The 12,427-nt window shown below is 37.5% G+C and overlaps 1 protein-coding gene across 1 annotated transcript; it reads right to left on the bottom strand.

The window, feature by feature from the left end:
- LOC148061417 (uncharacterized protein C14orf132) lies at positions 1–10,492 on the bottom strand. The gene is made up of 2 exons (XM_087778959.1): positions 10,440–10,492; positions 1–231 (listed from the first exon to the last, which is right to left on the bottom strand). The coding sequence occupies exons 1-2, from the start codon at positions 10,464–10,466 to the stop codon at positions 1–3; spliced, it is 258 nt and encodes an 85-aa protein (XP_087635085.1). The 5' UTR covers positions 10,467–10,492.
- Between the last annotated feature and the right edge of the window lie 1,935 nt (positions 10,493–12,427).

The following is a 12,427-nucleotide window of genomic DNA, read 5'->3' as shown; positions in this document are numbered from 1 at the left end:
TTAAAATGTAAATGCATACACGACACCCACAACAACTATGTTCCCTATGGTGGCAGTAATTGCAATCCAAAGCCAAATTGCGTCTCTGGACAGGGACTGTGGTTCTTCAGGTGGGATGTGTGCTGCCATGGATGCTGCATGGACACTAACAGATGAGTTAAACAGTGAGTGATCAGTGCTGTAGTCATCTAATGGCGATGAATCCATGAAGGCTCCTGTCATCACTGGAATCTGTTGGCACAAATAATGAGGCAAAGTTACCAGAGGGAAAGTGAAATGTGTTTCTCTATTGACATTAATGACAACATTTGTTGAATATTTTATACATTACTGTAACCATGAGCCATCTAGACATGTGCGAAAAAATGTCATCATTCTTGCAAGCATATTTCCTCTCTACTCATTTCAAAAGGATAAAGCAAATATGCTTTTATACATCTTTTCCACATTTGTGAAGATTTGCTGCATCTATCAGCAGTTACATCTTTAAGTGTGAATCTGTAGGGAACCCAAAATATTGTATGTATACATTTTAATGCATACCTTCTTTAATATAATTCATATAAAATTGAGTGAAAATGATTGGATTAGACCATTCATTACCTCCACCAAAGAGGTTGGGAGATGTCATTGTGAACTGACATTATTTTACAATGAAGAAAAGTAGTTCAGAACAAATCATTTGATTTGATTGACAACATTTACTTCTATCATTTTCAATTATACAAATTGTTTAATGTTGATATTAGAGCAAATGTGGTGCTATGTACAATAGTCCATTTTGGTCTTTAAAGTTCAAGAACAACACTACAGATACGGTTGCTCCAAATTTCAACAAGCCCGTCGCTACATCAACAGGAACCATTGATATTATTATTATTATTATTAAGTTGGACAGCTGAAGATTAATAAGAAAGTCAAGAAATGTTTTTGTGTGAGGGCATATTAATTTTTCCCTCATCAATCTAATTGATGCTGCTATATTATATATATATATATATATATATATATATATATATATATATATATATATATATATATACTGTATATATAAAACAGTTACAGTGAACCTTCTAATAACTTTACTCATAAGAAGATAAAAACTGAGTCTAATATGTATTTAAAAAAAATAAAGTAATTTCTGGTACTTTAATAATAAGCACTTAATTAAGTTAACACATAATTAAATGTAACCTAAAGTAGGGTCAGGTTTTTTTTTTAACACATTCATTTAATCAATTTATTTGAACGCTCTCTTCAAAGCTTTTCATTTTTGGACTGAAAATTTAACAAGCAGCCTTTGGTGACTAATCAGAATATGTTGGCACAAATTGTTTTCGTATATTGTAAATACTTTTGTACATGTATTAGGGAGGGGATTCTGTATCAGTGAAAGCTTGATTGAACAATGAAAAGTTCACTAAATTATAACAACTTGTTCTATGATCATATTTAAAATTGTGTAAAAATAAAGATTACATTTTAAATAACAATGTAGGGAAATAAATATGTTTCTTTTTTTAAACTTAAATTAAACTTTTTTTTATATAAACAATCAATATGCAATATGTAAAACAAAACACTATATCATTCGTGCAATCTTTTATCCCTTTTAGGCTGCACACATTCAGACATAATCATCAGCCAAGTATTTTGGGAAGCAGACACTGATAATAGTGGCTGTGACACCACATTCACCCTCATTCACCTTCCATTCGTCCTTCCTGGAGTCGACAGATAATAGATTAGAGAGCTGGCGATATAGAGCCCAGCAGACACATAAAATATATCAGGAGTTGAAAATGCGACATCACACTACCGCATCAGAGTTCCTTTCACAGACTGATGTAAATCAATTCAACATATCCATTTTACACCTTTCTATGCCAGTGACTGTACACATTTGTTGAGCTATTGTTCAAAAAGGTCTCATCTTCATACATTCCGGTGATTCATTCACAGAGCAAGACATTTATGACTCAAGGCTTTAATCTCTGACAGTCTATAGGGACACCAGTTAGCACAAGATAGGGAATTCCAAATACTGTGGTTGTATCCAAAATGTCCAGACCAAGCATATTTGATTGTTGTCAATAAGGAACAATTAGGAGTAACTGTAGAAGGGTTTTACTTCCCTCTCCTTAGCTTATGGTAGTCAGGCAGCGGAGGCAGCATCTTTTCCAAGGAGAAACAGCTCATTTGGGAGGATTCCAATACAACACGCCTTTATGAGTAACATTTCAAGGAAGAATGTGAAATAAAAATATGTTTCATCTAAAAATATTTAACATGCTATTACTGCTGCGCTAACTTGTTAATTAAATGTACCAGGGAATATGTAGACTTCTATTTTCACACAATCGGCTTATAGTAGTCAAAAATAAAAAGTCCGATAATAAGTAGGAATACTTATTTTGGCTGCTTGTATGCTAAATCTTGTTCTGGCTCCAGATTTCATAATCATGGATGAGATTATAACGCAGATCCTCATACGTTTCCCTGTATTAACTCTTTAATTCAATTCATTTCAAAGCGTTTATTGTCATGGTACAGTAAAGTTCTCTGTATCATGAAATTCTTACTTTGTTGCCCAAATACAGCACAGTATAAATATATACATACATTTAAAAAAGAGAAGAGAAAACTAAAAACACAACAACAAAACAGCTAAAAACAAAGTAAAAGTTCATTGTTGTTGGCATGAGGTAGGTGGTGGATTTAATGTTGAGAAGTCCGATGGTGGTTAGGAAAAAATAGTTTTTCTGTCTTGGCTTGTACTGTACCTCTAGCAGGAGTGTGAACAGTCTTTGCTGGGGGTGGGTGAGATCCTTGAGGATGGAGGCAGGTCTACTGTGGACTCTGTTCAGTTCTGGTGATCTGGTCAAGATGCTTTCAACGCAGCTGTAGAAATTCCTGAGGATCTCGGTTGACATGCCGAACTTTGTCAGCCTCCTTAGGAAATAAAGCCACTGTTGCTGCCTTATTGACCAGCTGTGTGGTATTAAGTGTTTAGGTAAGATCCTCGTTGACGTGGTTGCCCAGTTATTTAAAGCTGCTCACCTTCTCCACTTTAAGCTTTCGGATACACAGTGGCTGGTGAGGCCTCCTCTCCTTTCTCAAGTCCACTATAATCTCCTTTGTCTTGTCGGTGTTGAGGGTGAGGTTGTTGTCCTCACACAACGACACCAGACCGGCCACCTCCCTCCTGTAGGCCACCTCTTCCTTGCCAGTGATGCATTCTATCACTGCAGTGTCATCTGTAAATTGAAGTATGATGTTGTCCTTGTAGGAGGCAACACAGTCGTGGGTGAACAGGGTGTAGAGGATGAGGCTTAGGACACATCCCTGTGGGACACCGATGTTAGTGGTGATATTCAGGGAGGTCTTGTCTCCAATCCTGACTGACTGGGGCCTGCTAGAAGGGAAGTCCAGGAGACAGTCACAGAGGGTGGGGTGCAGACCGAGAGTTAAAGGCGCAGCTGTAGTCAATAAAGAGCATCCTTGAGTCTTGATTTTCCAGGTGGACGAGGGAATAATTGAGCAGCAGCAGCAGTGGCATCTTAGGTATATCTGTAAGACCGGTAGGCATACGATAGGGGTCCAGTGTGTCTGGTATGCTTCTCTGAATGTGGCCAGCACCAATTGCAAAACACTTCATAATGATCGGAGTGAGTGCTACTGGCCTGTAGTCATTTATGCAGGTGGGTGGGTTTTTCTTGGAGAGGGGGACGATGGTTGTGGTCCTGAAGCAGGTTGGAACAATACTCTGGCTGAGGGAAAGGTTGTATATAGAGGTGAGAACATCAACCAGCTTGTTGGCACATGCTCTGAGGGCCCAGACAGGGAAGTTATCTGGTCCAGCTGCTTTTTGGGGGTTGATTTTCCTCAGTGTCTTGTTTACCTGGTCTGGTGATAAAGTCAATCGGAGGGTAGAGGGGTCCAGGTATGTTTGTGCTGCCCCTTTGTTATGTGGCTTGAATTCTCAAAGTTGGTGTAAATGGTGTTAAGGTCATCTGCCAGATTGTCTGTGGAGCATATAGTGCTGGCGATGGTTTGATAATCTATGATGTGCTGCAGGCCATGCCACATCTGCCCGGAGTCGGCAGAGGAGTAGAAGCTGTCCAGCTTCTCTTATACTGCCTCTTAGCCATTGTGATGGCCTTCCTTAGTTCGTACTTGGAAGCTTTGTACTCCGCCTCACTACCTGACCTGAATGCAAGAGAGCAGGCATGTAGCATGTGGCATTAATCCAGGGCTTCTGATTAGGGAACTTTGTGACTTTTATTGTGGACATGATGTTCTCAACACAGACAGAAGAGTCCTTCAGTGTGGCTGCATCCTTATACACCCCAGTTTGTCTGTTAAAAGCAGTCCTGCAGGGTGCTCTCAGTATCTGGGGTCCACAGTTTTATTTAAATTATGAGAAGTCCTACAACAAAACACCACTAAAGTTTAGATCAGAGACTCATTCAACCAATCCTGACACACCAAGTGTCTCCATCATATACCTCTCATAACGGAACAATATGATGATGATACCAAGGACTTTCAACAAGGTTTGAATCTTTGGGTACTTTTGTCCATATAGGTGGGCCTTACTTCCTCAGAAAAATAATGGAAGCTGTGGTAGGCTTGTTATCTGTACTTGCAGTAAAATAATGAATAGTCATTATTTATTTGACTTGATGACATAATAACTTCATTGACGTGAAAACACTTAATGTGGACAAAACTGAGACTCTGGTGATTGTGCCTGATGATAAGGTTCCAGGGTTGTGTCAGTACTTGGCCAGTCTGTCAAACTGAGCCTGAGAAACCTGGGTATTGTATTTGACAAAGACAAGTATCTAGTACAGGGGTCGGGAACCTTTTTGACTCGGAGAGCCATGAAAGCAAAATATTTGGAAATTTATTTCAGTGAGAGCCATATAAATAATATTCAGATGTAAGAATCTGTGCTTGACACGAATTCAAGCCCTTTTCCTTTGTTCATCAAAATCAACAAAGAATTCAGACAGGTTCATCCCTTTCCATGTCTCCATTTCTATATGCCGATCATATTTAAATGAAGCACAAGACTAAAATTTCTCCATTTCTGTGATCATGAAAAAACAAAAACAAATGAAAACATGAATTCAAACTAACAGTTTATATTTGTTAATTTTAAACATGTCTGATATGAATCACACAAGTGGATTAATTAAATTTCAGATGAAGTTTAACGAGAATAAAACTGTTCATCAGTAACTTCACATCATCATCGCTTTGTCTGATCGTCTCTGACGTCATTAGAAAGTGTGTCTCACCTGCACCTGTTTAACGTGTTTGTGTTTCTGCGTATTCTTATTATATTCGTGAGATAAAGGTAATTTACAAATAGTCATCATGTGATGGTGTATTAATGCAAGTGTGTTTTAAGGACCGCGATCACAAAAGGAAAACCAGCATTTGTTGCGCTTTCATTGAAACCTGCAGCTTAACTTTGATGGACCTGACGTCATGTTTCTGTGACTCTCGTAGAGAAGAACCTGAAGCGATCAAACGCGCATTATTTTGTTCGATATATTATTTAAAAAAAACAAGCTTATAATTCTATATCGTTTTTCTGAATTGCGTAAAATGACTGTCGCACGTTTTGCTCTTTTTATTCTCGATTCATATGATCTTTTCCGTGCGTTCAGTGGAATAGGCAGGAGCTCTGATTGGCTGCTGTGCATGTCAATCAAATTTTCAACCAATCGGAACAATAACCATTTGATTGACATGCACAGCAGCCAATCAGAGCTCTCTTTACTATTTTCTTATATCATATGTTATTAAATCACGCGATCTACTCGCAACAGCTTCGCGATCGACCGGTCGATCTGCGAGCCAGATGCAATCATCAAAAGAGCCACACCTGGCTCGCGAGCCATAGGTTCCCGACCCCTGATCTAGTACAACACTGCAAAAAACGGACCAAAAACTGTTTCCTTCAATTTAGAAAGATCTCTAAACTTAGGAAAATGCTCTTGAGATTATTATCCATGCATCTAATAATCAAGATGGCGGCGCATGCTTGTACCGCGGCTCACGTCTCTTTCCTTCAGTGCTATATTTTAACCCAATGGCACCTTTTGTTAATTTGTTTTTGTACATTAGCCTACGCCAACTACACACGACAGAACCTCCTGGAAATCGGGATTCGAGTCAGCCAAAATCATGATGTCACTGGACACTTTCAGTAAGGCTGTCTTCGTATGATGAGTGATGTTTGCGGAAGCCAGACTGAAACTTTTCATGAATGGTGCTCAGACACCACATTCTCCAAGATCTTGGACAAGAAAGGGAGCTTAGAAAAAGCCCTGAAATTTCTGAGGTCAGTCGGGTCTAAGCCTGGCTTTTTGAGCAAAGGCTCCACAATAACATGTTTAAATGCATTGGGAAAAACCCCTGTGAAAAGGGAGAGGTTCACCATATTGGTAACCAAGGGCCCAATTACATCAAACACTATGATGAAAACCCTACTTGGAAGGACGTCGTCTGAGCAAGAGGAGGGTTTCATCTTGTTCACCATTGCTGAACTATCACCCAGAGATACAACACTGAAGGAAGACCATGAGGTGGAGAAAGGCTCAGTAACAGCAGGGGCTCCACACAAAGGGGGGAGAGATTTTCTCCTTGATCAATTTAATTTTGCCGATGAAAAGTCTCAACAATGCATTGCTGTCAGCTTCACAGTAGACAGGCGTGATTTGAGGAGCAGGAGACACGAGAGAATTAATCATGTTAAAAATCCAATCATTGAGGTGAAGTCTGTGCACCCCAAGTTTAGTGGACTTCCATTGACGCTCTGAAGTCTTTCCAGACAGAGATCTTCATTTGTCCAAGGGCACTGTTTTTTCTGAATTTTCAAGTTTCATTTAACAGGTTCCACTTGATCCAGTATTTCAACACAATGAGTAGTGAAACAGTGAATCAAACTGTCCACGTTAAGGCAGTCATGGGTCAAACATAGCAGAAACACTGTCTGCAGTATCGGCTGAGATGACACGCCTCTGAGACCTAACTTTCAAAGGCTTAGGTTCAGGGATGAATTCCAGGTTAAACAAGACAAGAGAATGATCTCTCAGATGGACATCATGTACAGATACATTAGAAATGTCCAGGCCAAGAGTAAAAACAAAGTCTAAAATGTGTCTTTTTTGATGAGTGGGTTCAGAAAAATGTTGTAAAAAATGTAAGGCTTTTGTTAAAGTTAAACGTTCTTTAGCAAACAAGATGTGATGTCATCAACATGAAGATTAAAGTCTCCAAGAATAAGAACAGATTCCATTTGAATAATGACTGACACACAATAGAAAAGTCTTGTAGATCCAAACAAGATCATCTGTGACTCAAAAGAAGTGAATTCCTGTGTCCGAATCACCTTGCAAGAACAACTCCCCCTGAAAACAACAGCTCTCCCACAACCAGATAGGCGAGGTTTCACCAGGACAGCGCTCCCTACTGGACAGAGTTCATTCAGATGAATAAACTCTTCCTCTCCCTGCCAAGTCTCAGACAGACATAATAAATCCAATGTTTCTCTTGTGAATAGATCATTCAGAAAAAAAAGGATTTATTTGTATTGGAGCGAACAATCAAAAGTCCCACGTTCAGCACTGATGATGTCACTGATGACACCGAGTCATCAGCATCATCAGCGGAGCAGAGTGGGATCCTTTGAAGAGAACAGTAGCTGTCACGTGGGTGACAGCTGTCACTCATGTTTAACTCTGTTGTAAAAGCGAGTTAAAAAGAGGAAATGAAACGATCTTACCACCACTCGTTGAGAAATAATATTAGCTTTGGAAATGGCACCTTTTTTTTTTTTACTTTTCGGCTGTTTTATGAGTATGTAGTCTTTCAGCAGCTCCATTCCAGCAGCGAAACAGGGTGATGCTGGGAGATGTTATTGGTTGGTTCACTTATTGTATGTGCATTAGTATTGAATACATATGCATTGACCCACTTAAAAATAAATTAAAGATAACCCAATTAAAAAAAAAATGTAAAAGATTTAATCACACTCATTATAGTAGAATACCAAGACATGTATGTATCCAAGAAGATGGATTACGCACGTTTGTAAAAAGGTTCAGAATAAAGCTGACATCTCTAAACATCATCAACACAATAGTTTAATGCTGTTCTTGAAAGCATAGTTTGGTTGATTGGTACTGTTTATTCTTATTTCCCGAATTACATTTTTTAATGAAACAATGCTACATTACTGGTTGCATATTTTTCTCAATTAATTATTAATGTTTTTCATGTTATCCTCAAAAAAATTATATATATATATATATATATATTAATAATAATAATATATAATAATAATAATTAATAGTGTTTGTTTACAAATTTCTAAAATCAAGGTTTACTTAAAAAAAACTTTCAACTTACTTCTTTCTAGTAAATAAGTACTTTTTTCTTATTACCAGTCGTTATTTTTGTTTTGAAAATACTGTTTTCATTTGATTGTATTTATTTCTTATTACCTCATTATTGTCAGAAAATATCCACTGACTTGTAGCATTAATTGACATACTTAAAATATTTTTCTTTGGAAGCTGCACCTTTTCTCTTAACCCTTGTGTCATATCAGGGACAAGGCGACCCGAAGGCCAGAGGGTCAATGAGAACGACCTCCACCACTGCATATGTTTTTCTGGAAGCTAGGTAGGTCGTTCACAATGATGCAGAGACAAGAAAAAAATGTATTTTTTTTAATCATTCTCTGTCCTTACGCACTGAAACGTGAAATATATAATACTTGACATTCTGTAGGTTTTAAAAATTATTGACTTTAATGGACAGAATCAGATTTATGCACAAGGACCAAAAAGCCAGAAGTTGTTTTATTTGTGCACTATTCACCTTTTGTGTGAACCCTTTTCTTAAATTGCCGGGGGCTGCCAATCTTTGTTTAGATGTGAAGGCTGAAATAGCAGATCTATTAAATTACTATTTGACCACCTGCTCTGTTCGGGCTCTTTCCAGTAAAACCCTGCTGGCACACATCATGATGTACTTCCCTACACTAAATTGCCACATACATGTTAACTCTGTTTTCCATCAAAACTTGCATAAGTTCCTCCTACGCTGTCTGATTTCATTGTGGTGGAATAATTTGTTTTCCAAAATGTGCTGCATCATCACCACTGCGCTTGGATGATCTGATAAATGATGTCATTTTTGCTCAACTGCAAAATAGAAGCATGGAGCTTTCTCGAAAAAGTCGACAATAATCAGAAAAGTGAAAATGTTGCGACTGCACAACAAAATACAATGTATTTGCTTGCTTTTTTAAAACTGTTTTGCTGCAAACATTCAGTTTTTATAATGGCTATAGAGCATTTTAAAATGTAACCTTGCGAATGAACGACAATGAAATCAAACACATATACACTGTATGACACTAATTTGGTAATTAATGTATGTTGAATGCAGCATGTAAGAATAGATGGTGAGCTGTTAAGCTTTCCATAATAAACCCATTGACCAGGGGTATGAACTATGACAATATCAGCAATTTTTGCCCATGACCCTATCCTACTGCTATCACAATTGGCTGCATGTAAATGCAGTTTCAATTAAATATGAATCTTCCAAGCTTCAGTTATATTTAGTTGAGCCTCTGCCATGTAAATAGGGTCTGAAAAAAGGTAAATCTGGGCCTCTACGCTCCACCTACTACCCTAGTGGTGTAACCTTTGATAAGCAGTAGAAGTTGGATTGATTGATGGACCTGGGTGACATATTTTTTAAAACTTGCTTTATTAGTGATGTACATTTTTAGTCTTGCGTGCACTTAACTATGTTTTATTCTAACATCAAAATATGGTTGGATATTTAACTAGATTGTGTTGGTATGATAATTATTATTAAGATGTAATTATATTGCAAATACTTTAAATATTCCTTACTTTAAGGTAGAGCCCAGGATTATTTCAGGGAACATATTTCACATTTTTAGTTCAAACCATCTTTACCTCCATAGGAATAAATGTATTTTGAAGTATTTAGTCCATGAAGATTTGGCAGGCAGAATGTGTTTGATTGGTTGACGTACGAAAAGAACAAAAACAACATTTAAAAATTTCTCTGACATTTTTCTAGGGTGTTAAAGTCTGTCATCCGGTCTACGCTGTATATTTACAAAATGGCGACTCTGGAAAAATGTCTTGTAAAACTTGCAAACTCACACTCTTTTTCGTTGATAATAGGTTTACTTATAGCTTTTATCAACACTATAAATGTCTGCAATTCTATAATAAAAAACAAAACAATTATAATAACTCAGTAATTTCTCTGATGTCCTAAAAATGATCGTTTGGACAAGTTAAATATAAATACATGTTTTATTGCATGTAAACAAACTATTTTTAAAGCTTCAAGGAAAATAATTCGGCTACCTGTGATGCCATGAAGGACAAATCCATGGTGGCAAGTCTTTTTGGGACTGTTGTCGAAATGACAGATCTCCTCAGTCACGATGTTACCCTACCAGAGTGGGGAAAGGTAAAAGGATCCTGGTGGGGCTGTAGCACGCAGAATCATCCTCACCGCACGAATCAACATCCACACATTGCTACGAGAGACGTGCAGTCTGTGTAACAGAGCTTGAGTGTGGAGGGAGGAGGAAACAGGAAATGATGGGCTCAGCTACATTCAGAGAGAGAGAAAGTGTACTGTGAAGAGTAACTAAAGAAGAGATAACATTTGTTTTTGTGTATTTAATGTTATTATATATATTAAACATACAGTATATTTTAGTTTGAAATCTGCTGGTATGGTGTGTTTGTATTTTTTTTTTTTATAGCAGGAAAATAAATAATGTTACAAGTATCCTCCTTTCAGGAAGTAGAAGTGATCACCTACTGTTGACTGACTACAATTTATTTATGATTAGTAAATATTTTATGTTAACTTAAATTTAAACTCAGTTGATATTACACTTCCATCTAAAACCATACAGAATCTATGGATTACAAATACTCTACCCCTTCTCTTTGTTTGGGAAAACAAAAGTTACCGTCAGAAGATGTAGCACAATATCTCAGAATAATACTTACAAGAGTTTTCAGTTTGCCATTTGGAATTTGAAGGTACATGCTAAATGCCAACTTTTTTCCTACCTACATTTCAAGATTATATTCTCTGTTTTTTATTCACCATGTTAGACTTTTAGTACTGTATGTTTACAAGATAAAGTTTACAGTTTTTAGAAGGGGTCGCTGCTCTTGTTATTGACGAAAGTACTATTTATGTTAAACATTTAATTTGTCCAAGCCTTTGTTAAATCACACCACAGTAAAATATGTGATTTATCAACAATGATGTTGCACTCATCAGTTCACTTAATCACATAATGCATGTGAAACCCAGCACCATTGGCCATGGTGGACACCATATAGTAATATAATTACCTGTGATTTTCTGGCAACAATAGTTCAGCAATCTCTTATTTTGAAGCAGATTTACAAATGTGCATTAAAACTATGGAGGTATACAGAGTTGATTTGTGTGCAGATTAAACTTTAAACTGGACCAGCCCTTTACAAATGAAATGAACCAATTTTCTGCTTCTTTGCCAGACATAATACAAAATTGTTGACTGGTGATATTCAAAGTGAACATCTATCATCAATGATCTTAAATAAAGAAGAAAAGCAAGACTATGTGTCATAAAAGTGAAAACAGCGTCTTCCAGGTAAAGTGCTATCATGCAATCCAGACCCTGTGGCTATCTTTTGAGGCTATACAGGCTTTAGGATTTAAACCCAAAGTACGAATGGATCGCCTGGGATTCATTATCTTACATAAATTCAGGACTTTTCGAGAATGAACAAGGTGATGTACAAATTATTGAAGCCACAATGTGGAAGGGTAAGGGGGCACAGTGTTGACTTAAATCCCCCGTACAGTGGAATGAAGAACACCAGAGAGCTCTTGACAATCTCATTCATTTTCATCCAACCCACTAGTTGTTGGTAACCCCTACTTTAGATTCCTCTATGTAGTATACACTGTTGCCTCAGACCAGCCCTCAACACCCAAATCAGAATCACCTGTGCCCTCACCTGTGCCTTAACCCTGTGTATCATACAGCTTTGCAAACCTCATTAAGTTTTCTGTCTTGAAGTCTGTGACAGAATTAGTGCTGTTCTGCATCAAAGTCAAGCATGGAAGGTCAGAGTGAAATTACCCTGCCATCAGTGTAGTCACTAGACTAAAAGGTAGCAGCGTCACTCTAGCAAATGAGACTTGTGAGCGACCTTGAAAAAAACGTATAAATGGGGGGTAAAACTCCCTTGAATTAATGGAGTTTTTGTGGACAGAAAACCATGGAATCTATAGGTCTTTCCGTAGTGCCCATGGTGTAGGTAGAAGGTGTCGATGC

This window comes from Callionymus lyra, chromosome 17 (assembly GCF_982586985.1).
Source record: "Callionymus lyra chromosome 17, fCalLyr1.hap1.1, whole genome shotgun sequence".
Taxonomy (NCBI): Eukaryota; Metazoa; Chordata; class Actinopteri; order Syngnathiformes; family Callionymidae; genus Callionymus; species Callionymus lyra.
This window is presented reverse-complemented; position numbering and strand designations above follow the sequence as displayed.